At 37.3% G+C, this 25,317-nt stretch overlaps 1 protein-coding gene across 2 annotated transcripts in view; it reads right to left on the bottom strand.

Annotated features, from left to right (window-relative positions):
- Positions 1 to 3,367: 3,367 nt before the first annotated feature.
- The window catches only part of WDR44 (WD repeat domain 44), an 82,996-nt gene continuing 61,046 nt past the window's right edge, over positions 3,368 to 25,317 (bottom strand). For both annotated transcript variants that reach the window (XM_004285093.3, XM_033415464.2), the window contains 8 exons: positions 25,011 to 25,124; positions 16,082 to 16,204; positions 13,286 to 13,477; positions 12,977 to 13,078; positions 12,645 to 12,760; positions 11,659 to 11,786; positions 7,345 to 7,479; positions 3,368 to 4,087 (listed from right to left, as the gene is read on the bottom strand). In XM_004285093.3, the coding sequence (XP_004285141.1) occupies positions 3,993 to 4,087; positions 7,345 to 7,479; positions 11,659 to 11,786; positions 12,645 to 12,760; positions 12,977 to 13,078; positions 13,286 to 13,477; positions 16,082 to 16,204; positions 25,011 to 25,124 (1,005 nt within the window). In that variant the 3' untranslated portion in view covers positions 3,368 to 3,992. The remainder of the gene's footprint in view (positions 4,088 to 7,344; positions 7,480 to 11,658; positions 11,787 to 12,644; positions 12,761 to 12,976; positions 13,079 to 13,285; positions 13,478 to 16,081; positions 16,205 to 25,010; positions 25,125 to 25,317) is intronic.

Raw genomic sequence — 25,317 nt, 5'->3', positions numbered from 1 at the left:
GGGACTCTGCAGTGGATCTCTCCCCTCATTTCCACACCACCCTTCACGCTGGCCCTGCTGTATCAACCTGAATTTACTTCATGTGCATGGGTCTACACCAGCCAAGTGGTTGTGGCTAACAGGGGGAACCTGGCTTCCCGAAGACTAGATGACTCAAATCTAGAGAACGAAAGAAAAATGGACCAAGCTTCAGAACTGAAGGGAATAGGAGAGCTATAAGGGAATAGTTGCGGGGAAGGGGGTCTGTTAAACAGGAGTTAGCTCAAAACAGAAGACAGGTAAGAATTTAGAGGAAATAGACAATGATTTTAGTCTGGGAGGAGGGAGCCAGAGACCAGCGAAGATGTTGGCATGGTGGGTACTCCATTTTTTCCACCTTACCTATGGCTTACTCATAAGGTCTTTTACCCATATTATCCTTGCTATTTGTAACATTAGATGAACTAAGATGGGCCTGAGAATCAAGTGGCTGCCATGAGTTACTAGGAAGGGTAGAACAGACAGGGGATAGGATGAGAAGGGGCATTTCTAGGGCCACAGCCACAAGATAGTTCCAAGTCTCTTACTTGTTTCTGTGGCCATCTTCTCCATCATCAGACTGTGAGCTCCTCTGGCACATGGCTGCTGCCTTATTCTTTTCTAGTCCCAGCAGTGGTCTGTACATAGTAGGTGTTCAATAAACATCTGCTTAATGAAGAAGGCAGGAAGCTAGAAACCAGTGAAACTGGGAATGATTTTCTTTTGAAAACTTTATCTTGAATCCCCATAATAATTAAATAACTTAAAAACATTCTGATAATTTGATTTTTTCGTATCAGTGAGGAGAGCTGGCTCTCAAAATTATACAACTGAAACTAGAATTTTGGGGATGGATGTATTAATGTTAAACATATATTTCAAAGAATAAAAAGCAACTACCCAGCTGTATAATTTGAAGACCAGAGAAAATGGCATGCTAAATCTGTTGAGTCATTCATATTTTAATTCCAATTAAGGTAAACAAGATGGAGGCAGGGGAAGGCTCGATATGACTCTTCAAAGAGTTTTCAATGAAATGTGGTTTTAAATTTGTTCAGGCAGCCACACCAAGTCTGTGATGAAATTTTCACCAAAGGAAAAAGGGAAAATAAGGTAATATGGTTACTTTTTTCAAAAGCTAGGTTTATTCACTTTAGACTGTTTGTTGCTCTAAGATAAGATTGTGCTTAACTTTTCTTAGTGACTTTTTTAGTATTAAAATGTTCTCTCTTTTATGATGAGGTGATAGTAGACGGTGGCAGTTTTTAAAAGTGTTGAGTTGGCAGAAAAAGGCTGGTGTCCTATGTCAATCCCTAAAATACTATTTGTCCATGAAATCTCAATATCTAGAAAGCACTTCCACATCTTTTTTTTTTTTTTTGGTCTAGGAGGGTACTCAGGGATTCGGGAGAGGCAGTGAGAAATGTGTGTTTGTTGAGTACACCTACTGGCTAGGTACCAAGCTTTATACATACACGATTTCTCAGTAAATCTTTATAATTTCCGTTAGATATTCTTGTACTACAGATAAGGACATGGAAATTAATACAGAATAACTTGCTCAAGGAAGGTGCTAACAGAGGAAACCAAATCTAAGTTTATCTAATTCTAGAATCTGTGCTCCTTCCTATAATACCACACAACTTATTACAGTGAGTTTCTAATATTCATTTTAGGGAAAAATATTGTTCAATTTTTCTTTGTATACATCTTCATGCTACATTTTCAAACTCACTTTCTGACTTGTAACTTCACAGTGTATTTATATAGTGATAGCCAACAATTTATAAAACGAAATTTAGAAGTGTCAGTATTGTTCTCTTAAGCTTGTATCCCAACTATTTTTTGCCTTTTTGTTCAAGAAACCACATAAAACTTATCAGGAAATATTCATATTGGCAACACGCTGATTATCTGCAGTTGAAACATCTAGCACCGCGTCAGACTACAAGGCCTCAGGCAGAAGTCAGTGAAAGCCAAGAGGGTTGAAGACACTGAATTCTTTGACACACTAGACCAATCACACTGCCATCCAGACCCTGAGACTACGAAAGTGACTGGTTAAAAAACCAATGGCATAACAACTCGGTCTGTCAGGTAGAGTACAGAAAAGTGAGCAGAGGTGGGGAGAGAAGTGTGAGGGAGGTGAGAGGAGGGGAAGGAGAAAGCAAAGCACTGGCAAGAGGAAGAAAGCAGCATAGGGGTAAAACCAAGGCAAATAATATGCAATGAACTAGAAAATCCATGACACCTCAAGACCATGCTGATGGGCTTCCCTGGTGGCTCAGTGGTTAAGAATCCGCCTGCCAATGCAGGGGACACGGGTTCGAGCCCTGGTCCGGGAAGATCCCACATGCCGCGGAGCAACTAAGCCTGTGTGCCACAACTACTAAGCCTGTGCTCTAGAGCCCGCGAGCAACAACTACTGAAGCCCGTGCACCTAGAGCCCACGCTCTGCAACAAGAGAAGCCACCGCAATGAGAAGCCCACACACCGCAGCAAAGAGTAGCCCCCGCTCACCGCAACTAGAGAAAGCCCATGTGCAGTAACGAAGACCCAACGCAGCCAAAAATAAATAAATAAAATAAAATTTTTTTTAAAAGACCATGCTGATTGATAAGGATGTGATCACGGCTCTCCAGCTTCTCACCTATATACTGAAAACAAATGCAGTAAAGAACATATAAGCATACAGATGAACTGTTAGCAGTGTTCATTTTAGAACTAGAATTAAAATCTTTTTTTCTTAAAGGTATGTAGCTAATGCATTATAATTTAGGGGTCCAAAATTTGATCTCTGCTTGCTAAAAATCAAATTATAAAACAAGATTTTGGTTTTTTTACATTTCTCAATTTACCGAAGTCATCTGAAAATAAAGTCATATGTTTAACAAGTTTTGGCCACCAACTTTTAATAATACATATTTAATTTTCAGAAACATATGCTAACCATCAACAACATTATCAGGGTTCATCACCCCAGATGTTATTTCATTGGTACATTATATCAATATTTACAAAGGCTTTCAAATTCAACAACACAAAACAGCTTAATTTTTAAAACTACAATGCTTTAAAAAATGTAAACTGTCCATTTTTACATTATTGTAAAAAAAGAAGACTCACTCCTTAATGTGGCTTAATTTTTTTAAGTGAGCAAAGCCTGGTGCTCATGGATAAAGAATGAAAAGAGAAAAAAAAAAAAAGAAAAAAAAAAAAAAAAAGAATGAAAAGAATTCTTTACATAGGAAACATTGTGCTCCAGTGTGGCAAAAAAAAAAGAATATATATATATATATATATATATATATATATATATACACACACACATATATATATATATATATATATATATACACACACACACACACACATACACACATACAAAAAAAGAATCTTAAGTCCACAATTTAGACCACACACAAAAAAGTCCCCAAATTGAGAAATTTATAAAAACCATTTACACATGGTTGTTGACCTATTGAAAACCTATATAACATTTAAAAAATATTAACTCAGTCAAAAGATACCACTTCTCTTAAAAATGAAATTTTGTGCAAAAGAAATTATTTAAGCTAGAAACAAGACACTCCCCCTCAGTAAGAGGCCAAAAGAGCCACTGAAATAATTTAACTCTGTTAGATTTAGTGCATGTAACCAAAAGGCACACACATGTGATTAATATATTAATATATTTTCATGCAGAAACCTGTGCATGTTCACAATTATATAACACAAACATAACAAAACGTAAAGCCTAATGTTTGGCAATGTTATTCTAGCTACATTCCTTTCTAGTCTATCAGTCCCGGGTTTACTAGATCATTAACGTTGCCTCTCAAAAAATATATTATATTTGAACAACTTCCAATAAAAATTAAAAAAAGGATGTTGGCCTGAAACACTATAACTCTTTTTCAGTTCTGATACATATAGAAACTTACTGATATGTTTATTTTAAATGTCATTTCAAATTAAGATACATTTTTCCTTTTGTTAATAAACACTTTGATTGCTCCAGTGAAGTCAGCAGAGAGAAGAACTTCTGTGTTATCTGTCTTCATAATACCTTAAAAGCATAAAAGAAAGTTTTTAGTTGATTTTAAAAGAATATGAAGCCTGCTGCCACAACTGTCACATGCCCATGACCCTCTACCTTTGGGGCGGAAGAACCTCTCCCAGTCTTCAGTCTCTCTTTTCTGGCTTGCTCCTGTGATCCTTTCATCCTCCTGTACCTCTCCTCTCTGAGGCTCACTTCCACTTACCTTGTCTTAGCTGCTCTTTTCCTGGTAGCTAAGGAGAGATTATGGTCCCTTGGGGCCAGGATGCCTGGATTTACTCCCAGACAGCCAAGGCCTCTAAGTTGTCTAATTCTTCATTTCGCGACAAGAGGCTAGCATGTTATTCAGCCCCAGGACTGGAATGTTGGCAGGATGGGATCAGCTGGGCAAGTCTTTTGCCAACAGTGTTCACTAATGAGGTTGACAGTAAGGTTTACTGTACAGCAGACATACTGGAACTGCCATGAAATGAAGCACACACGATCACTCTGTGAATACTGAGAGAACCTTTTGCCTTTCCAGTCCATACTGAAGAACCATGTAGCTACTACGCTGAATGGCAAAAACGCTTACCACTTACATTTGCTGGTAAGAACATTTAATGAACAAAATTCAGTGTTAACTATTATGCATAGGCAAAAATTGTGGGCTTAAGAAGGACTGATTAGTAAGGAAGAAAATAATCCAAACTTTAACTGGGAAGTTGTGTACAGGATGAGTTAGACAAAATGGTTTCACTTAGATTTGTTAAAAACATATGCTAAGCTGCTGAACATTCCTAACCACACTTTTGGTATATCTCAAAGTAGTGCTATGCAGCAGAAGCAGCAGCAAACAACTGAGGGATATCAGAAAGGCTAGAGAAGAAAATAATTCATCATATATATATATATATATATATATATATATATATATATATATATATATATATATATAATGCCTTATAAGATACAATATAATGAAGATGATAATGTCTATTACATGCCAGGCATTTTGCTAGACACCTTACATGTGTTATCTTTAATTCTTCTCACAACCTTGTTTTGTCTTTTTTTTTAGTTGTCAGCTGTATCTTTTTTTTTTAATTGAAGTATAGTTGATTTAAAATAGTGTTAATTTCAGGTGTACAGCAAAGTGATTTGGAGATACTCCTAATTTATCCCTCCCCGCTTCCTCACTGGTAGCCATAAGTTTGTTTTCTATGTCTGTGAGTCTGTTTCTGTTTTGTAAATACGTTCATGTGTACTATTTTTTAGATTCCACATATAAGTGATATATTTGTCTTTAACTGACTTACTTCACTTAATATGATAATCGCTAGGTCCATCCACATTGCTGCAAATGACATTATTTCATTCTTTTTTATGGTTGAGTAATATTCCTGTGTGTGTGTGTGTGTGTGTGTGTGTGTGTGTGTGTGTACACTGTAGTTTTGATTTGCATTTCTCTAATAATTAGCGATGTGGAGCATCTTTTCATGTGCCTGTTGGCCATCTGTAGGTCTTCTTTGGAGAAATGTCTATTGAGGTCTTCTGCCCATATCACAACCTTATAAACGAGGTATTATCACCATTTTAAACATGAGGAAAACCGAAGCTTAAGTTGCCAAATACGTCAGAATAAAGAGGAGGGCAATCAGATATATTTTATGATCTCATACCCCGAGTTTAAGAGTTTATTCTTAGAGTATATCTACACAGGTACAAAACAGCAAACACAAATCTGAGTATGATCCAAAGTTGTGCCTCTTTAAAAAGGACGCAGTGAAGTAATAACTGAACCATGTTAATATGGTGCAGTTTGAGAAGTTTAAAAAAGGTACTTTTCATTTTTCCTCAAATGGTTTAAAAAGCTAGAATTTTCTGTTCAATGTGTAGGGGAAATGTGCAGAGTGTAAAAAGGTATTGGGGAAAAAGAAAAGGAAAAAAAACCAACCAAATGACTTAATTTAGAAGAGAGAAGTAGGATTTGACTGTGAGAAAAAAAAAAAAGAAAATGAAAAGAAATTTCCAAACAGGCATTTAGTAAAGGTGTAATAATTCTGAGTTGGTTGATTTTTAAATCTGGTAATAAAAGAAGTGCTAGGGACTTCGCTGGTGGCACAGTGGATAAGACTCCACGCTCCCAATGCAGAGGGTCTGGGTTCGATCCCTGGTCAGGGAACTAGATCCCACATGCCACAACTAAGGAGCCTGCCTGCCACAAGTAAGACTCAGCGCAACCAAATGAATAAATAAATAAATAAATGTTTAAATTAAAAAAAAAAAAAAGAAAGAAGTGCTAGACTGAAGTTCATCTTTGCTATCAAAATTTTTCTTCACAGACAGAAGAAATAGTGTATTTAGTACAGTGTATAGTGCAAATAATGCCGCAAGGGAAATTACTTGATATTAAATGAGAAAAATGCTTGAGAACTTTTCAGTATTCAAATACTTTTAGAAGCACTCTTACTACATTGTATCTATTGTTGTGACTTTATAACTCTCTACAAGGCCTGGTTATAGTCTCTAAAGTGAGAAAACACATTTAATAAAATATTCTGCAATAGATTTTAACAATACAAACTTGTTTTCATTAACAACTGGTCCAAGTTTCCATGGTTTTACCTTACTCTTAAGAATTAAGAGGGACCATTTTTATATAATTGGCGCTCAATACTACTTGACGGTTTCTTTTTACTTCTTAATCTGAGCATTTTATATAACTGAAAGTACTATTCCTTCTCAAAGTATTTGCTGCAAAGGGCAAGAATTACTGGCTTGTAAATAGCTATCTATGAGAAGCTGTAAATTTGTGGCAATTAGAAAAGAACACTGCTTTCATTTTGGTTTAATTCACTTATTCAGTAAATGTTTATTAAGCACCTACTATATGCAGGCAAGCACTGTGCTAGGCGCTGGCCCTACAACAATAAATAAAACACATAAAATCTTTGCCCTCACAGAGATTATAGTGCAGCAGAGACAGATAATTTATCTTGTATGTATTTATGTCTGGTTTGCATTTCTCTAAAGAGAATAGTTGTCCATAAAAAAAATTACCAACTTTCAAAAGTTTCAGTTTTAATTCCCAGGTGAATTTAAAAGAAGTAAAACTTGCAAGAACTATATTATCAAAATGTTCAGAAATGAACATCTGACAACCATTATGTTGCATAAAGGAAATAATCTTCATACTCATGAAGACCTCATAATACCCACAGGTCAATGAGGCTATTAAAGGCTGACTAGAGAAAACGAAGGACAAATAAAATATGAATACCTACCAGAGGGCATGTTATCCAAAACTTCAGCATCTTCACCTTTATCGTTCCCTTCTGATTTTTCAGACTGCACATCCAAAGACAACATCAAACTTGGGTTTGGAGCAAAGATGGCTGATGTAACAACTGCATTATGGGCTGGGGAAAAAAATTTACTTTAAGACAACTAATAAACTTGATTCTAAACATCAAGACAAAAAGCATAATATTTCAAAAAACATAATAGTGTATGTTATATGCAAGTACCTTTAAAAACTAACATATAAGTAACTAAGAACTATTTAAAACCCAAAAATATTTTCTTAAAAGAAACCAAATCCATCATAGTAGGGGACTTTAACACCCCACTTTCACCAGTGGACAAATCATCCAAAATGAAAATAAATAAGGAAACACAAGCTTTAAATGATACATTAAACAAGATGGACTTCATTGATATTTATAGGACATTCCATCCAAAAACAACAGAATTCACTTTCTTCTCAACTGCTCATGGAACATTTTCCAGGATAGACCATATCTTGGGTCACAAATCAAACCTTGGTAAATTTAAGAAAATTGAAATCATATCAAGTATCTTTTCCGACCACAACGCTATGAGACTAGATATCAATTACAGGAAAAAATCTGTAAAAAATACAAACCCATGGAAGCTAAACAATACACTACTAAATAACCAAGAGGTCACAGAAGAAACCAAAGAGGAAATCAAAAAATAACTACAAACAAATGACAATGAAAACACGATGACCCAAAACCTATGGGATGCAGCAAAAGCAGTTCTAAGAGGGAAGTTTACAGCAATACAATACTACCAAAAGAAACAAGAAATATCTCAAATAAACAATCTAACCTTACACCTAAAGCAATTAGAGAAAGAAGAACAAAAAACTCCCAAAGTTAGCAGAAGGAAAGAAATCATAAAGATCAGAGCAGAAATAAATGAAAAAGAACTGAAGAAAACAACAGCAAAGATCAATAAAACTAAACCCTGGTTCTCTGAGAAGACAAACAAAACTGATAAACCCTTAGCCAAACTCATCAAGAAAGAAAAGGAGAAGACTCAAATCAACAGAATTAGAAATGAAAAAGGAGAAGTAACAACTGACACTGGAGAAATACAAAGGATCATGAGAGACTACTACAAGCAACTCTATGCCAATAAAATGGACAACCTGGAAGAAATAGACAAATTCTTAGAAAAGCACAACCTTCCGAGACTGAACCAGGAAGAAACAGAAAATATAAACAGACCAATCACAAGCACTGAAATTGAGACTGTGATTAAAAATCTTCCAACAAACAAAAGCCCAGGACCAGATGGCTTCACAGGCGAATTCTATCAAACATTTAAAGAAGAGCTAACACATAACGTTCTCAAACTCTTCCAAAATATAGCAGAGGGAGGAACACTCACAAACTCATTCTACGAGGCCACCATCACCCTAATACAAAAACCAGACAAAGATGACACAAAGAAAGAAAACTACAGGCCAATATCACTGATGAACATAGATGCAAAAACCCTCAACAAAATACTAGCAAACAGAATCCAATAGCACATTAAAAGGATCATATACCATGATCAAGTGGGGTTTATCCCAGGAATGCAAGGATTCTTCAATATACACAAATCAATCAATGTGATACACCATATTAACTGAAGGAGAAAAACCATATGATCATCTCAATAGATGCAGAAAAATCTTTCGACAAAATTCAACACCCACTTATGATAAAAACCCTCCAGAAAGTAGGCATAGAGGGAACTTACCTCAACATAATAAAGGCCATATGTGACAAACCCACAGGCAACATCGTTCTCAATGGTGAAAAACTGAAACCATTTACTCTAAGATCAGGAACAAGACAAGGTTGTCCACTCTCACCACTATTATTCAACATAGTTTTGGAAGTTTTAGCCATGGCAATCAGAGAACAAAAAGAAATAAAAGTAATCCAAATTGGAAAAGAAGAAGTAAAGCTGTCACTGTCTGCAGATGACATGATACTATACATAGAGAATCCTAAAGACTCTACCAGAAAACTACTAGAGCTAATCAATGATTTTGGTAAAATAGCAGGATACAAAATTAATGCACAGAAATCTCTGGCATTCTTATACACTAATGATGAGAAATCTGAAAGAGAAATTAAGGAAACACTCCCAATTACCACTGCAACAAAAAGAATAAAATGCCTAGGAATAAACCTACCTAAGGAGACAAAAGACCTGTATGCAGAAAATTATAAGACACTGATGAAAGAAATTAAAGATGATACAAAAGAGATGGAGAGATGTACCATGTTCTTGGTTGGAAGAATCGACATTGTGAAAATGACTATACTACCCAAAGCAATCTACAGATTCAGTGCAATCCCTATCAAACCACCAGTGGCATTTTTCACAGAACTAGAACAAAAAATGTCACAATTTGTATGGAAACACAAAAGATCCCGAGCAGCCAAAGCAATCTTGAGAAAGAAAACGGAGCTGGAGGAATCAGGTTCCTGGACTTCAGACTATACTACAAAACTACAGTCATCAAGACAGTATGATACTGGCACAAAAACAGAAATATAGATCAATGGAACAGGATAGAAAGCCTAGAGATAAACCCATGCACATATGGTCACCTTACTTTTGATAAAGGAGGCACAAATATACAATGGAGAAAAGACAGCCCTTCAATAAGTGGTGCTGGGAAAACTGGACAGCTACATGTAAAAGAAGGAAATTAGAACACTCCCTAATACCATACACAAAAATAAACTCAAAATGGATTAAAGACCTAAATGTAAGGCCAGAAACTATCAAACTCTTAGAGGAAAACATAGGCAGAACACTTTATGACATAAATCACAGCAAGATCCTTTTTGACCCACCTCCTAGAGAAATGGAAATAAAAACAAAAATAAACAAATGGGACCTAATGAAGCTTCAAAGATTTTGCACAGCAAAGGAAACCATAAACAAGACGAAAAGACAACCCTCAGAATGGGAGAAAATATTTGCAAATGAAGCAACTGACAAAGGACTATTCTCCAAAATTCACAAGCAGCTCATGTAGCTCAATATCAAAAAAACAAACAACCCAATCCAAAAATGGGCAGAAGACCTAAACAGGCATGTCTCCAAAGAAAATATACAGATTGCCAACACACACATGAAAGGATGCTCAACATCACTAATCATTAGAGAAATGCAAATCCAAACTACAATGAGGTATCACCTCACACCAGTCAGAATGGCCATCATCAAAAAGTCTACAAACAATAAATGCTGGAGAGTGTGCGAAGAAAAGGGAACCCTCTTTCACCGTTGATGGGAATGTAAATTGATACAGCTACTATGGAGAACAGTATGGAGGTTCCTTAAAAAACTAAAAATAGAACTACCATATGACCCAGCAATCCCACTACTGGGCATATACTCCGAGAAAACCATAATTCAAAAAGTGTCACGGACCACAATGTTCATTGCAGCTCTATTTACAATAGCCAGGACATGGAAGCAACCTAAGTGTCCATCGACAGATGAATGGATAAAGAAGATGTGGTACGTATATACAATGGAATATTACTCAGCCATAGAAAGGAATGAAATTGAGTTATTTGTGGTGAGGTGGATGGACCCAGAGTCTGTCATACAGAGTGAATAAGTCAGAAAGAGAAAAACAAATACCGTATGCTAACACATATATATGGAATCTAAAAATTAAAAAAAAAAAAGGTTCTGAAGAGCCTAGGGGAAGGACAGGAATCAAGATGCAGACGTAGAGAATGGGCTTGAGGACACGGAGAGGGAGAAGGGTAAGCTGGGACGAAGTGAGAGAGTGGCATGGACATATATACTCTACCAAATATAAAACAGATAGCTAGTGGGAAGCAGCCGCATAGCACAGGGAGATCAGCTTGGTGCTCTGTGACCACCTAGAGGGGCGGGATAGGGAGGGTGGGAGGGAGACGCAAGAGGGAGGAGATATGGGGATATATGTATATGTATAGCTGATTCACTTTGTTATAAAGCAGAAAGTAACACACCATTGTAAAGCAATTATACTCCAATAAGGATGTTAAAAAAAAACACCCCACCAAAACCACATACAAGTTCTGAGATTCCATGACTTCTCAAATTTTAGACAAGTATACGTTCTTCCTTGGTACAGAAAAATCAAACAAAGCCAATACAATGCGAAAGCAGTTAAAACTGCCAAACTATCTCTCTGAAATAAAGCCTATACAAATTTACTTATAATACATCTCCATTTTAACTTTATTCACTTATAAGACACATAAAAGTATGCATTTACTTACCTTTAATACCTTCCCAAAAGTCATTACGATCTCTCCTCACTGAAGTAAACTTGCTTAAGTCATGATAAGTACTCCAGATATAAACATACTTATCTTCTGAGCCACTAACGAGGTAACTAAAATCATGGCTACATTTAGGGAAGAAAGAAAAATAAAATCAAAGTTGTGGGTTTTTTTAGGTTTCCCCCTATCAGAGCTTCCTAGTTTGAAACACGTAAGAAAACAGCCAAGAGAACTTGTTGAAATACAGACTCCTAGTCTCACTCCAGAGGTCCTGAACGTGTAGGTTTGACATGGGTGGCCAGTGGCATTAGTATTTTCATCGAAGCTCTAGGTAACTGCTGCTGGGTTAACCCACACTGGGATGAGTGCTTACTTAAGAGATAAAAGAGAGAAGCAGAATGCTTTACCAATTAAATTACTGGGTAATTCAAGAAGAAAGGAGAACTGGTAAGAAAAGAGCTGAAATAAGGAGGGCTATAAAGGAAGAAAAGGTAGGTATTTCAGGAGAGCCTGCAGATCCCAAACTAACAGTTCAAATAATAATGATATGCAAAGGTATAAGTACAGGACACTGTACTTTAGGGTCTCGAAATGCTTTATTAGCTTCTGTACCTAAAAGGATCAAGACCATGGGTGGGGTGGGCGGTGGTGGGGTAAATCTCCTCTTAGAAAGCATACATGAAAGTACAAAAGCACAAATTCTGGAGCTGGGTCTTCTAATCCTGGTTCTGCAACTACCAGTGTGACTTTAGGCAAATTACTTAATTTTCTGGGTGTTGGTTTCTTCATCCACAGAGCAGGGGCAATTCGAACTCTACCAAACAGCTGGATAATGTAAGTAGGACTGATAATATGAGACACCAGTTGTAAAACTGCAAAGTAACTAACAGCACCATATAAACATAAGCCATAGATCAATGGAAAAATGGGAGTAGGGGAGAAATGTTCTGATCCCTTTTGGGAATTCCTCATTGTCAATTTACCTGAAACTTGCTTTGATCTGGCTGCTGCTGTTGACATAACCCTTATACTTCATGGACAGTGACAAATCTCTAAGATCGTATAGTCTGATTCTGGAGTCATTTGAAGTTACCAGTATCTAAAAACAAATCAAAGGAAAAGTTAAAAATACCATCTTTTAATCTGTGCTAAGGTACAACCAAAAAAGGGTGTTAGACACATACAGAATATATCTCAAAACTAGAAAAAGCAATATTCCATAGGAAAGGAAATATATTCTTAGCTAAGATATGAAGAACTTACTTTCAGGAGTCTATATATAGTGTGGAGACAGATGGTTTTGAATACCTAGTACCTTATTTTCTCCAGGTAAAGGTTCAATGCCAGTAATTTTTCTTCCAACCTTGTTGCGCCCTCTGGTAGATCGGACATGTATCTGTGTGTGGTATTTCAAATGCTAAAAAAAAAAAAATCACAATTTAAAAAGATCAGAATTAGAAAGAAACTCAAAGATCATCTGAGCCAACTCACAGACAAACATGGTATTATTTGTCCCAATTTACAGATAAGGCAGTTAAAGCCCAGACAGGATACACCAACTTATTCCAAACCACAGAAGTATCTATGTATTCAAGTATGTAATTTATACAAGACAGTCATTTACCTCTGTATCATAGAAAATACACCTGCCATCATATGTCCCAATCACTGCATATTTGCCATTCTGACAGAAATTTGCAGCTGTGATCAATTTTGTTTGACCATCTACTTCATTCCACAAAGCCACTTTTTTGTCAGGTATGTTCCAAAGGCGGAGCTTTCCATCCAATGACCCACTTAGAAAATACCTGTCATCCTAAAAATGTGATGAAAGAGGAAGCTTTCATTTTATCACATGAAGAAAAACTCATTAGCAAATCAATACATTAAGTCTATTAGAAATAATGTTAAAATATATAGATTTCATTTTAAAAGTATTAAAGTAAGCATTATTTCAGTCACTAAAAATAACAACAATTAGAAAGCTCAGTATTCATTTTGGAGGAATGACATTCTAATCACTTTATCATATCCTTAAACTGCTTTTCCCAAGGTATAGATGTTAATAGATAATGTGTTTGAGTATACATTGTGTAGAAGGGTTCTGTGGTCAAATAAGTTTGAGAATTCTGGGTTACACAAAGTTAAACAGGATTCTCAGTTAACACGCACTCTGAATCTTTAACGGGTGACTTTTTTGGGGGTCAGGTAGGGATATCTAGCAGGGCTAGAAATTCAAGGAACATGCTTTGGGAAATACTATCCTAAAATGGTACATTTGCCCATACCTTCCTTGGGATACATGTAACAGATGGATAAAAGAGTAACTAATGCCAGTTAGCCCACAGAACCAGTCAATTTTTGGAACTCTGATACCCTGTCAGCAGAGAATTGCTTCACTATTTAAATTCTCAATCTCAAACCAGGGGTTCTCAGCTGGGGGCAACCTGGCCCCACAGGAGACATCTAGCAATGTCTGGAGACAGTTTGGAATTGTCACAATTTAGAGGGTGGGGCGCTACTGACATCTAGTGGGTAGAGGCCAGGAATGCTGCTAAACAGCCTACAATGCACAGGACAGCCTTTCCTCTCTCTACGAAAAAGAATTATCCAACCCCAAATGCCATTAGTGCCAAGGTTTAGAAACCCTGTTCTAAACTAAACCAAGCCTACCATGAAGCTACTCTAATTTTTGGTAACATAAGAATTAAAAAGAAAATAAAATAATTGGGATGCCAAAACAAGAAACAGATTTTCTTCTCCACTCAAGATTATTATTCTTACCCACTTCTCAAGCCCGTCAAGGATAACCTTCATAGAATAGGCATTTTTATGGCTATGGTACAGTAGGCTCAACTCAATGTCTACCAGCAGAAGTGCTGAACAAATAAAAATACTTCATCTTGGGCTTACAACTCAGAATTTTATTTACATACGTATATACACGTGTGTACATGTGTGTGTATCTCCATTTTGCTATTTCTTTTATGACTCTGCTTCGTTTCTTCTAGGTAACATTATTTGATAGAGTCATATTTCCTAGGAAAATGTCAACACCACCCCACTCTTCCCTAGCCCCTCTCATAAATTCTCCAGGTCAGTAGAATTTTTAGAAATAAGGCTTTTCAGCTTCCAAAATAAAACCAAATAAAAGTACAGGAAAATTATTGACTAAACAGAAACCTTAATAATAAAGTACTACATAGATAACTATTACCACCTAATACCCCTCTCTTTCCATGTTGATACATTATAGTTAAAATAGAGGTGGGGGGATTTTGCTCACAGGTGCTGACAGGGGTAAAATCTACCCTTTTGTTGCACCCTTAGGTGACAGGATGGGGATATTATTTAGAAAGAAGCCTCGAAAGCTTGATGGTCAAAACTGATACAGTATTAACATAGATTAAGCATTTTTAATTTTCAAAAGTTCTTAATAAAATCTTCTCTAAGGGTTCAGAATTATTACTGCCTATGTTATAAGCCTGCCCAGGGAGGGTAATTATATTGAGAGAAAAAAGTCATTCTTCTCTCTTAATTTGGGGAAGGAGAGAAAGAAATGTCAATATAATTGAAAGGTTGCATTAAAAAGACAATGGGTACTAAACACATAGAGATGAGGACATGATTGGAAATGTAATCATACACAAATGTAGTGGAGGGAAAGTCAACGAGGGTCAGCTCAAGCCCTCCACTTATTTCAACCTAGCTAGTGAAGCAGTGCCAACACGTGACATCCCTTGTGCTTACAGCTGCAAAGAACTAAAACTACTCTAGCCTCATGCATTTGGTGGCTCTATCCTATAAGGGCATAAGATAGCTCTGGAGTCCATGATGGTAGATTTTTCTCCTTTAGTTGAAATCATATGAAATTCTTTCTAGAGGAAAGATATTAAAGGATTTTCTACATTGAAAATGAGTATGAAGGGATCTCAAGATTAACAATGTTTTCAGACCTGAAATAGGAATTCAGTCTATCTTGTAATGAATTTTGGTCTTTGCCTCTTTCAACCTTTTCCTCTTTGTCTCTTCCCTTCCTGACCCTCCTACAACTATTCCTGCCTATATGCTTCCCTTTCTCATTTATTTACCTGCCGTCTTTTCTTCTTCCACTGTCTCCAACCTCTCTCCTCTTTAATAAGATATTTTATTTCTTTATTTATACCCTGCAGGTCTTATTAAAGATTTGGGATGACTTTTCACTGTCATATTTAGACTATAATATTTCCAGCTCTTCTAATGAAGATTAGCACAATATTTATTTCCTTTCTTATTTTTAAAGCAGAATGAAACACTAAATTAAGTTGCTCTTAACTATGTGGATATTAATAATTTTTTTCCTGTAGTCCAATTACCCTCCAGAGAAACCTGGTTCCCTCACCTTCCTCATAGTATAACAAAAAAACATGTAAATACTTACTCTTGGATGGAAAGCTATGGCAGTGACAAAATCTATATGCTGAAAACAGCAAAGGCATTCTCTTCTGGAAATGTGCCATAGCCTGACTGTTTTATCCATTGAAGAAGAAAGCAGAAAGTAGTTCTACGGAGAAATTGACATTGATTATTTTATCACCATATGAAAAAAAATACTTACACCATAAAAGTGAACTTTTAGTTTTAGGTATCTCAAGAGTTTTGTCATTACTATTGTTATACGCAGCATCATAAAGTACAAAGACATCCAATTCACTTGGACAATCCCATTTTTTTTCCAAATAGTTAAATACCATATTTCTTTGATTCTAAGACTTTTTCACATTACCTATTCTGAAATGAGGATGAATCTTATGACTTCTGTTGAAAGAAATCTGCCAGATGCCGACAGAGGACTAAGGTGTGCCTTGGTTGTTGGAGCCTGCATGTACTAGAAGTTAGTTATGAATGTAAGGCATCTATTCATTTGATCGTCACTTCAGTTATTTTCACATTGATAACACTGGTGAATTTTAACTCACATGAATTCCCTAATTGTCACTTAAAATGTCTTCAAAAAGATTATCCTATAATGCAGCATGGAAATGAAAAGTTATTGTGCACCTGTCACACCTTAGGCAAGCAAATTAGAGAATAGAAATTGTCAAATGTCTCAGAATAGAATTTTCAAAGCTAGAAGAGGGTAGTGTAACTGATTTAGGCATTATGATGGCCCATCACCCATAAACCAAACATCTATCTGTCAAAAGCTTCCAGATGGATACATAAGGGGATAGGATTCCCAGGTGCTCGGCCCTACCAGGCGCCGGACGTGCCACTGCGCAGGGGCGTGAGACCAGATTCTGTATGTCACTCCCTCTCGCGAGAACACCGGAATCACAACTAAATGCTGAACAATCATTGACAGGAAGACGCTGGAACTCACCAAAAAAGATACCCCACATCCAAAGACAAAGGAGAAGCCACAATGAGACAGTAGGAGGGGTGCAATCACAATAAAATCAGGGGCTTCCCTGGTGGTGCAGTGGTTGGGAGTCCGCCTGTCAATGCGGGGAATGCGGGTTCATGACCCGGTCTGGGAGGATCCCACATGCCGTGGAGTGGCTTGGCCCGTGAGCCATGGCCGCTGAGCCTGCAGGGGGCCCGCAGCAGTGAGAGGCCCGCGAACCGCAAAGCAAACAAACAAAAAACCAAAAAAAAACGCCAATAAAATCAAATCCCATAACTGCTGGGTGCGTGACTCACAAACTGGAGAACTCTTATACCACAGAAGTCCACCCACTGGAGTGAAGGTTCTGAGCCCCACGTCAGGCTTCTGAAGCTGGGGGTCCGGCAATGGGAGGAGGATTTCCTAGAGAATCAAACTTTGAAAGCTAGCGGGATTTGATTGCAGGACTTTGACAGGACTGGGACAGAGACTCCACTCTTGGAGGGCACACACAAAATACTGTGCACATCAGGACCCAGGGGAAGGAGCAGAAACCCCATAGGAGACTGAACCAGACCTACCTGCTAGTGTTGGAGGGTCACCTGCAAAGGCAGGGGGTGGCTGTGTCTCACCGTGAGGACAACGACACTGGCAGCAGAAGTTCTGGGAAGTCCTCCTTGGCGTGAGCCCTCCCAGAGTCTGCCATTAGCCCCACCAAAGACCCCAGTGTTGGGTTGCCTCAGGCCAAACAACCAACAGGGAGGGAACCCAGCCCCACCCATCAGCAGACAAGCCTATTAAAGTTTTACTGAGCTCTGCCCACCAGAGCAACAGCCAGCTTTACCCACCACCAGTCCCTCCCATCAGGAAACTTGCACAAGCCTCTCAGATAACCTAACACACCAGAGGGCAGACAGCAGAAGCAAGAAGAACTACAATCGTGCAGCCTGTGGAACAAAAAACACATTCACAGAAAGATAGACAAGACGAAAAGGCAGAGGGCTATGAGCCAGATGAAGGAACAAGATAAACCCCCAGAAAAACAACTAAATGAAGTGGAGATAGGCAACCTTCCAGAAAAAGAATTCAGAATAATGATAGCAAAGATGATCCAGGACCTCAGAAAAAGAATGGCGGCAAAGATTGAGAAGATGCAAGAAATGTTTAAGAAAGACCTAGAAAAATTAAAGAACAAACAAACAGAGATGAACAATACAATAAGTGAAATGAAAACTACACTAGAAGGAATCAATAGCAGAATAACTGAGGCAGAAGAATGGATAAGTGACCTGGAAGACAGAATAGTGGAATTCACTGCTGCAAAAAAGAACAAAGAAAAAAGAATGAAAAGAAATGAAGACAGTCTAAGAGACCTCTGGGACAACATTAAACACAACAACATTCGTATTATACGGGTCCCAGAAGGAGAAGAGAGAGAGAAAGGACCCGAGAAAATAAATGAAGAGATTATAGTCGAAAACTTCTCTAACATGGGAAACGAAATAGCCACCCAAGTCCAGGAAGCACAGAGAGGCCCATACAGGATAAACCCAAGGAGAAACACGCCAAGACACATAGTAATCAAACAGGCAAAAATCAAAGACAAAGAAAAATTATTGAAAGCAGCAAGGGAAAAACGACAAACAACATACAAGGGAACTCCCATAAGGTAAACAGCTGATTTTTCTGCAGAAGCTCTACAAGCCAGAAGGGGGTGGCATGACATATTTAAAGTGATGAAAGGGAAAAACCTACAACCAAGATTACTCTACCCGGCAAGGATCTCATTCAGACTCGATGGAGAAATCAAAAGCTTTACAGACATGTGAAAGCTAAGAGAATTCAGCACCACCAAATCAGCTCTACAACAAATGCTAAAGGAACTTCTCTAAGTGGGAAACACAAGAGAAGGAAACGACCTACAAAAACAAACCCATAACAATTAAGAAAATGGTCATAGGAACATACATATCGATAATCACCTTAAACGTGAATGGATTAAATGCTCCAACCAAAAGACACAGTCTCGCTGAATGGATACAAAAACAAGACCCATACATATGCTGTCTACAAGAGACCCACTTCAGACCTAGGGACACATACAGACTGAAAGTAAAGGGATGGAAAAAGATATTTCATACAAATGGAAATCAAAAGAAAGCTGGAGTAGCAATACTCACATCAGATAAAATAGACTTTAAAATAAAGAATGTTACAAAAGACAAGGAAGGACACTACATAATGGTCAAGGGATCAATCCAAGAAGAAGATATAACAATTATAAAAATACATGGGGCTTCCCTGGTGGCACAGTGGTTGAGAGTCCACCTGCCGATGCAGGGGACACGGGTTCGTGCCCCGGTCTGGGAAGATACCACATGCCGCAGAGCGGCTAGGCCCGTGAGCCATGGCCGCTGAGCCTGCACATCCGGAGCCTGTGCTCTGCAACGGGAGAGGCCACAAGAGAGAAAGGCCCGCGTACTGCAAAAAAAAACCAAAAACAAACAAACATGCACCCAACATAGGAGCACCTCAATACATAAGGCAACTGCTAACAGCTATAAAAGAGGAAATGGACAGTAACACAATAAGAGTGGGGGACTTTAACACCTCACTTACACCAATGGACAGATCATCCAAACATTCCATCCAAAAACAGCAGATTACACTTTCTTCTCAAGTGTGCATGGAACATTCTCCAGGATTGATCACATCGCGGGTCACAAATCAAGCCTCACTAAATTTAAGAAAACTGAAATCATACCAAGCATCTTTTCTGACCACCATGATATGAGACTAGAAATCAATTACAGGGAAAAAAGCGTAATAAAGACAAACACATGGAGGCTAAACAACACGTTACTAAATAACCAAGAGATCACTGAAGAAATCAAAGAGGAAATAAAAAAATACCTAGAGACAAATGACAATGAAAACACAACGATCCAAAACCTATGGGATGCAGCAAAAGCAGTTCTAAGAGGGAAGTTTATAGCAATACAATCCTACCTCAAGAAACAACAAACATCTCAAATAAACAATCTAACCTTACACCTAAATGAACTAGAGAAAGAAGAACAAACAAAACCCAAAGTTAGGGCTTCCCTGGTGGCGCAGTGGTTGAGAATCTGCCTACCAATGCAGGGGACACGGGTTCGAGCCCTGGTCTGGGAAGATCCCACATGCCACGGAGCAACTGGGCCCGTGAGCCACAATTACTGAGCCTGCGCGTCTGGAGCCTGTGCTCCGCAGAGAACAAGAGAGGCAGCGGTAGTGAGAGGCCTGCGCACCGCGATGAAGAGTGGCCCCCGCTTGCCACAACTAGAGAAAGCCCTCGCACAGAAACAAAGACCCAACACAGCCATAAATAAATAAATTAAAAAAAATATATATATATATATACAATGCAGTATTGTTAACTTCAGTCACTATGTGGTGTTGTACATTACATCCTCATGACTTGTTAAAAAAAAAAAAAACCCAAAGTTAGTAGAAGGAAAGAAATCATAAAGATCAGAGAAGAGATAGATGAAATAGAAATGAAGAAAACAATAGGAAAGATCAATAAAATGAAAAGCTGGTTTTTTGAGAAGATAAACAAAATTGATAAACCATTAGCCAGACTCAACAAGAAAAAGAGGGAGAGGACTCAAATCATTAAAATTAGAAATGAAAAAGGAGAAGTTACAACAGACACCGCAGAAATACAAAGAGACTACTACAAGCAACTCTGTGCCAATAAAATGGACAACCTGGAAGAAATGGACAAATTCTTAGAAAGGTATAACCTTCCAAGATTGAACCAGGAAGAAACAGAAAATATGAACAGACCAATCACAAGTAATGAAATTGAAACTGTGATTAAAAATCTTCCAAAAAACAAAAGTCCAGGACCAGATGGCTTCACAGGTGAATTCTATCAAACATTTAAAGAAGAGCTAACAGCCATTCTTCTCAAACTCTTCCAAAAAGTTGCAGAGGAAGGAACACTCCCAAACTCATTCTATGAGGCCACCATCACCCTGATAACAAAACCAGACAAAGATACTACAAAAAAAGAAAATTACAGACCAATATCACTGATGAATATAGATGCAAAAATCCTCAACAAAATACTAGCAAACAGAATCCAACAACACATTAAAAGCATCATATACCATGACCAAGTGGGATTTATCCCAGGGATGGAAGGATTCTTCAATATACGCAAACCAATCAATGTGATACACCATATTAACAAATTGAAGAAGAAAAACCATATGATCATCTCAACAGATGCAGAAAAAGCTTTTGACAAAATTCAACACCCATTTATGATAAAAACTCTCCAGCAAGTGGGCATAGAGGGAACCTACCTCAACATAATAAAGGCCATATATGATAAACCCACAGCAAACATCATTCTCAATGGTGAAAAACTGAAACCATTTCCTCTAAGGTCGGGAACAAGACAAGGATGTCCACTCTCACCACTATTATTCAACATAGTTTTGGAAGTCCTAGCCACGGGAATCAGAGAAGAAAAAGAAATAAAAGGAATACAAACTGGAAAAGAAGAAGTAAAACTGTCACTGTTTGCAGATGACATGATACTATACGTAGAGAATCCTAAAGATGCCACCAGAAAACTACTAGAGCTAATCAATGAATTTGGTAAAGTAGCAGGATACAAAATTAATGCACAGAAATCTCTGGCATTCCTATACACCAATGATGAAAAATCTAAAAGAGAAATTAAGGAAATACTCCCATTTACCATTGCAACAAAAAGAATAAAATACCTAGGAATAAACCTACCTATGGAGACAAAAGACCTGTATGCAGAAAACTGTAAGACACTGATGAAAGAAATTAAAGATGTTACCAACAGATGGAGAGATATACCATGTTCTTGGATTGGAAGAATCAATATTGTGAAAATTACTATACTACCCAAAGCAATCTACAGATTCAGTGCAATACCTATCAAATTACCAATGGCATTTTTCACAGAACTAGAAAAAAAATTTTCACCATTTGTGTGGAAACACAAAAGACCTCAAATAGCCAAAGCAATCTAGAGAAAGAAAACGGAGCTGGAGGAATCAGGCTCCCGGACTTCAGACTATACTACAAAGCTACAGTCATCAAGACAGTATGGTACTGGCACAGAAAAAGAAATATGGATCAATGAAACAGGATAGAAAGCCCAGAGAGAAACCCACGCACATATGGTCACCTTATCTTGGATAAAGGATGCAAGAATACACAGTGGAGAAAAGAAAGCCTCTTCAATAAGTGGTGCTGGGAAAACTGGACATCTACATGTAAAAGAATGAAATTAGAACACTCCCTAACACCATACAAAAAAATAAACTCAAAATGGATTAAAGACCTAAATGTAAGGCCAGACAGTATAAAACTCTTAGAGGAAAACATAGGAAGAACACTCTTTGACATAAATCACAGCAAGATCTTTTTTGATCCACCTCTTAGAGAAATGAAAATTAAAACAAAACTAAAGAAATGGAACCTAATGAAACTTAAAAGATTTTGCACAGCAAAGGAAAGTACAAGCAAGACGAAAAGACAACCCTCAGAATGGGAGAAAATATTTGCAAACGAATCAACAGACAAAGGATTAATCTCCAAAATATATAAACAGCTCATGCAGCTCAATATTAAGAACGCAAAACAACCCAATCCAAAAATAAATACTTATTAAATAAATGAAATTAAATAGCGTTCTTGAACCAAGCATGATCTTACAAGTCAAAAAAATTAGATTCAGATCTAAGTTCTACCCATAACTAGTTTTGTGATCTTGGATGGGTCAGAGGCCCAGTCTTCTAATCCACAGTATGGAATATCAACTACCTCACAGCATTGTTATTTTCAGTATTAACAAGGTAATTCTTATTACGTGGCACAAAATAAGTCTTCAACAAACAGAAAACCCACTATAAACATCAACTGTGCTAGATACTCAAGAGAAACAACAGTGAAGTAAGAGCTGATCCCTACTCTTGAGGGGCTTAGAATCTTGTTGCCAATAAGATGTAGAAATGTACATAGATAAACACTTAAGTAAAAAAGAAAGTTTAAGAAAAGAGCACAGAGACAGATGAAGGCATTAAGAACAAAAACTGAGGTTTCCTGGAGAAGAAATTCTGCCTTAAGACTCCAGCATGAATGTACAACAAGGTGACTAGAGTTAACAACGCTGTATTATATACTTGCAAGTTGCTAAGAGAGTAGATCTTAAATGTTCTCACCACAAAAAAAAGGTAACTATTTATGGTGATGAATGTGTTAATTACCCTTATTGTAGTAATCATTTCTCAATATGTAAGTATATCAAATCATCACTGTGTACACCTTAAACTTACACAATGTTTTAATTACATCTCAATAAAGCTGGGGAAAAAAACCAAAAAAACTGAGTTTTCAATGCCTGCCCTACAAATTTCAAACTTGCCTGCTCCCACAACTGTGTGAGCCAATTCCTTAAAATAAACCTCCTATGTATGTATTTCCTCTTGGTTCTGTTACTCTGGAGAACACTGACTGATACAGTCATCAATGGAGGATTAATATCTTCAGTTGGTGTTACATTTTACAAAAAATATTGGTTTGCTTTAAGAAAGTAAAATGAGTGCAGGGTTCCCAATAAGGTGCTTTGTACTTTTTATTCTAGATGAATACGATTATCAGATTAAGGACACTTTAAATTTCCATCTTCCGACAACTCAGATTTCACACAGGGTGGGGAGAGAGTACAAAGATACAACTGGGGCTCAATTTAAAACCAGACTACCAGGTGAGGCCCAAGCTTGTTCCAAGAGGTTAGAGAAAAACGTTATGAAATGCATCCATAACATCTAAACAAATATGATACGAGCATAATTCAAAAATGGAGTGATTCAAAGCTGGAGCTCAGGGAAAGGCTGACTTGCCAATATATACCGTGATATCTTTGTGATATAGTTAAAATATATGGGCGTCACTGGTATCCTTGCTAGTATTTTGTTAACTCAGATGACTTTTCTCAATTTAAAGCTTTTAAATATTACTTTCCCCCACAAATTCTTAATATATTTTAGATTTTGATTACTGACAAATTTTAATACAAAGAAAGTATAAGGAATCATGCAAAAATTCCCAAAACTGCTTCATGCTTCAAACACCTTAAATAAAATTAAAAATATCTCTTAAAAATTTTGCAAACTTCTAAGATATTTGATCGGTGGCAAAATAGCCCCTCTACTTCTAAAATTTTGCTCTAAGGAAAAAAAATTACAAAATGAAGACTTACCATTGATCTGCAGAATATAATTATTAAACCTAAATTAATAATTTCATGAATGTAGCAGATTATCCCCAAAACAGTCTTGATTAGATAGGTCAGACTTCACCTTTGTAGCTGAAGTCATATCCATTTTGCTGAGGATAGTTACTTTGCAAAACTATTTTATAAAAGAAGCAAATACAAGTATATAGACAGATCCAGATAGAAGCTGTTAAGTAATATAAACATTTTATTAGCCTAATCTGACATTTCTCTTTTTTAACTTTGATTAATTTGTAACTCCCACAAAGTATATACAAACATTCAAACACCTGACTGTGACAATCATACAAATAAAACATTTCCTTTTATCCTAAAATAGTTACATAGAATACAAAATTCAAATAAGAATTTCTTACTTTAGGACTTCTATGATGGCGCAGTGGTTAAGAATCCACCTGCCAATGCAGGGGACATGTGTTCAATCCCTGGTCCGGGAAGATCCCACATGCCGCGGAGCAACTAAGCCTGTGTGCCACAACTACTAAGCCCACATGCTGCAACTACTGAAGCCTGTGCGCTTAGAGCCTGTGCTCTGCAACAAGAGAGGCCCATGCACCGCAACGAAGAGTAGCCCCTGCTTGCCGCAACTAGAGAAAGCCCGTGCACAGAAACGAAGACCCAACGCAGCCAAAAAAAAAAAAAAGGATTTCTTACTTTAGACCATGAAAGATCAAGGAGATCAGCAGTATGTCCTTTATATTTGCAAAACGGCCGTTGTCGAAATGGTGCATTTTTATCATCTGGGTCTTCATCAGCTCCACTGCATACCTATTTAGACATGAAAACAAATGTTAAAACTAGAAAAACAAAAGCTTCATACTCTTCCCACCCCATTTATTCTCTCATTTTATATGATGCCTGATTGAAATCTTGATCCACTAAAAGCTGACTCCCCTTTATGCTGAATCTACTACTTATTACTTCCTCACCTCCTTGTCCTAATAAACCAGGATCATCCCTG

This window comes from Orcinus orca, chromosome X (genome assembly GCF_937001465.1).
Source record: "Orcinus orca chromosome X, mOrcOrc1.1, whole genome shotgun sequence".
In the NCBI taxonomy this organism is placed as follows: Eukaryota; Metazoa; Chordata; class Mammalia; order Artiodactyla; family Delphinidae; genus Orcinus; species Orcinus orca.
Note: the sequence above shows the minus strand (reverse complement) of the source record. Positions and strands in the feature narration are given on the sequence as shown.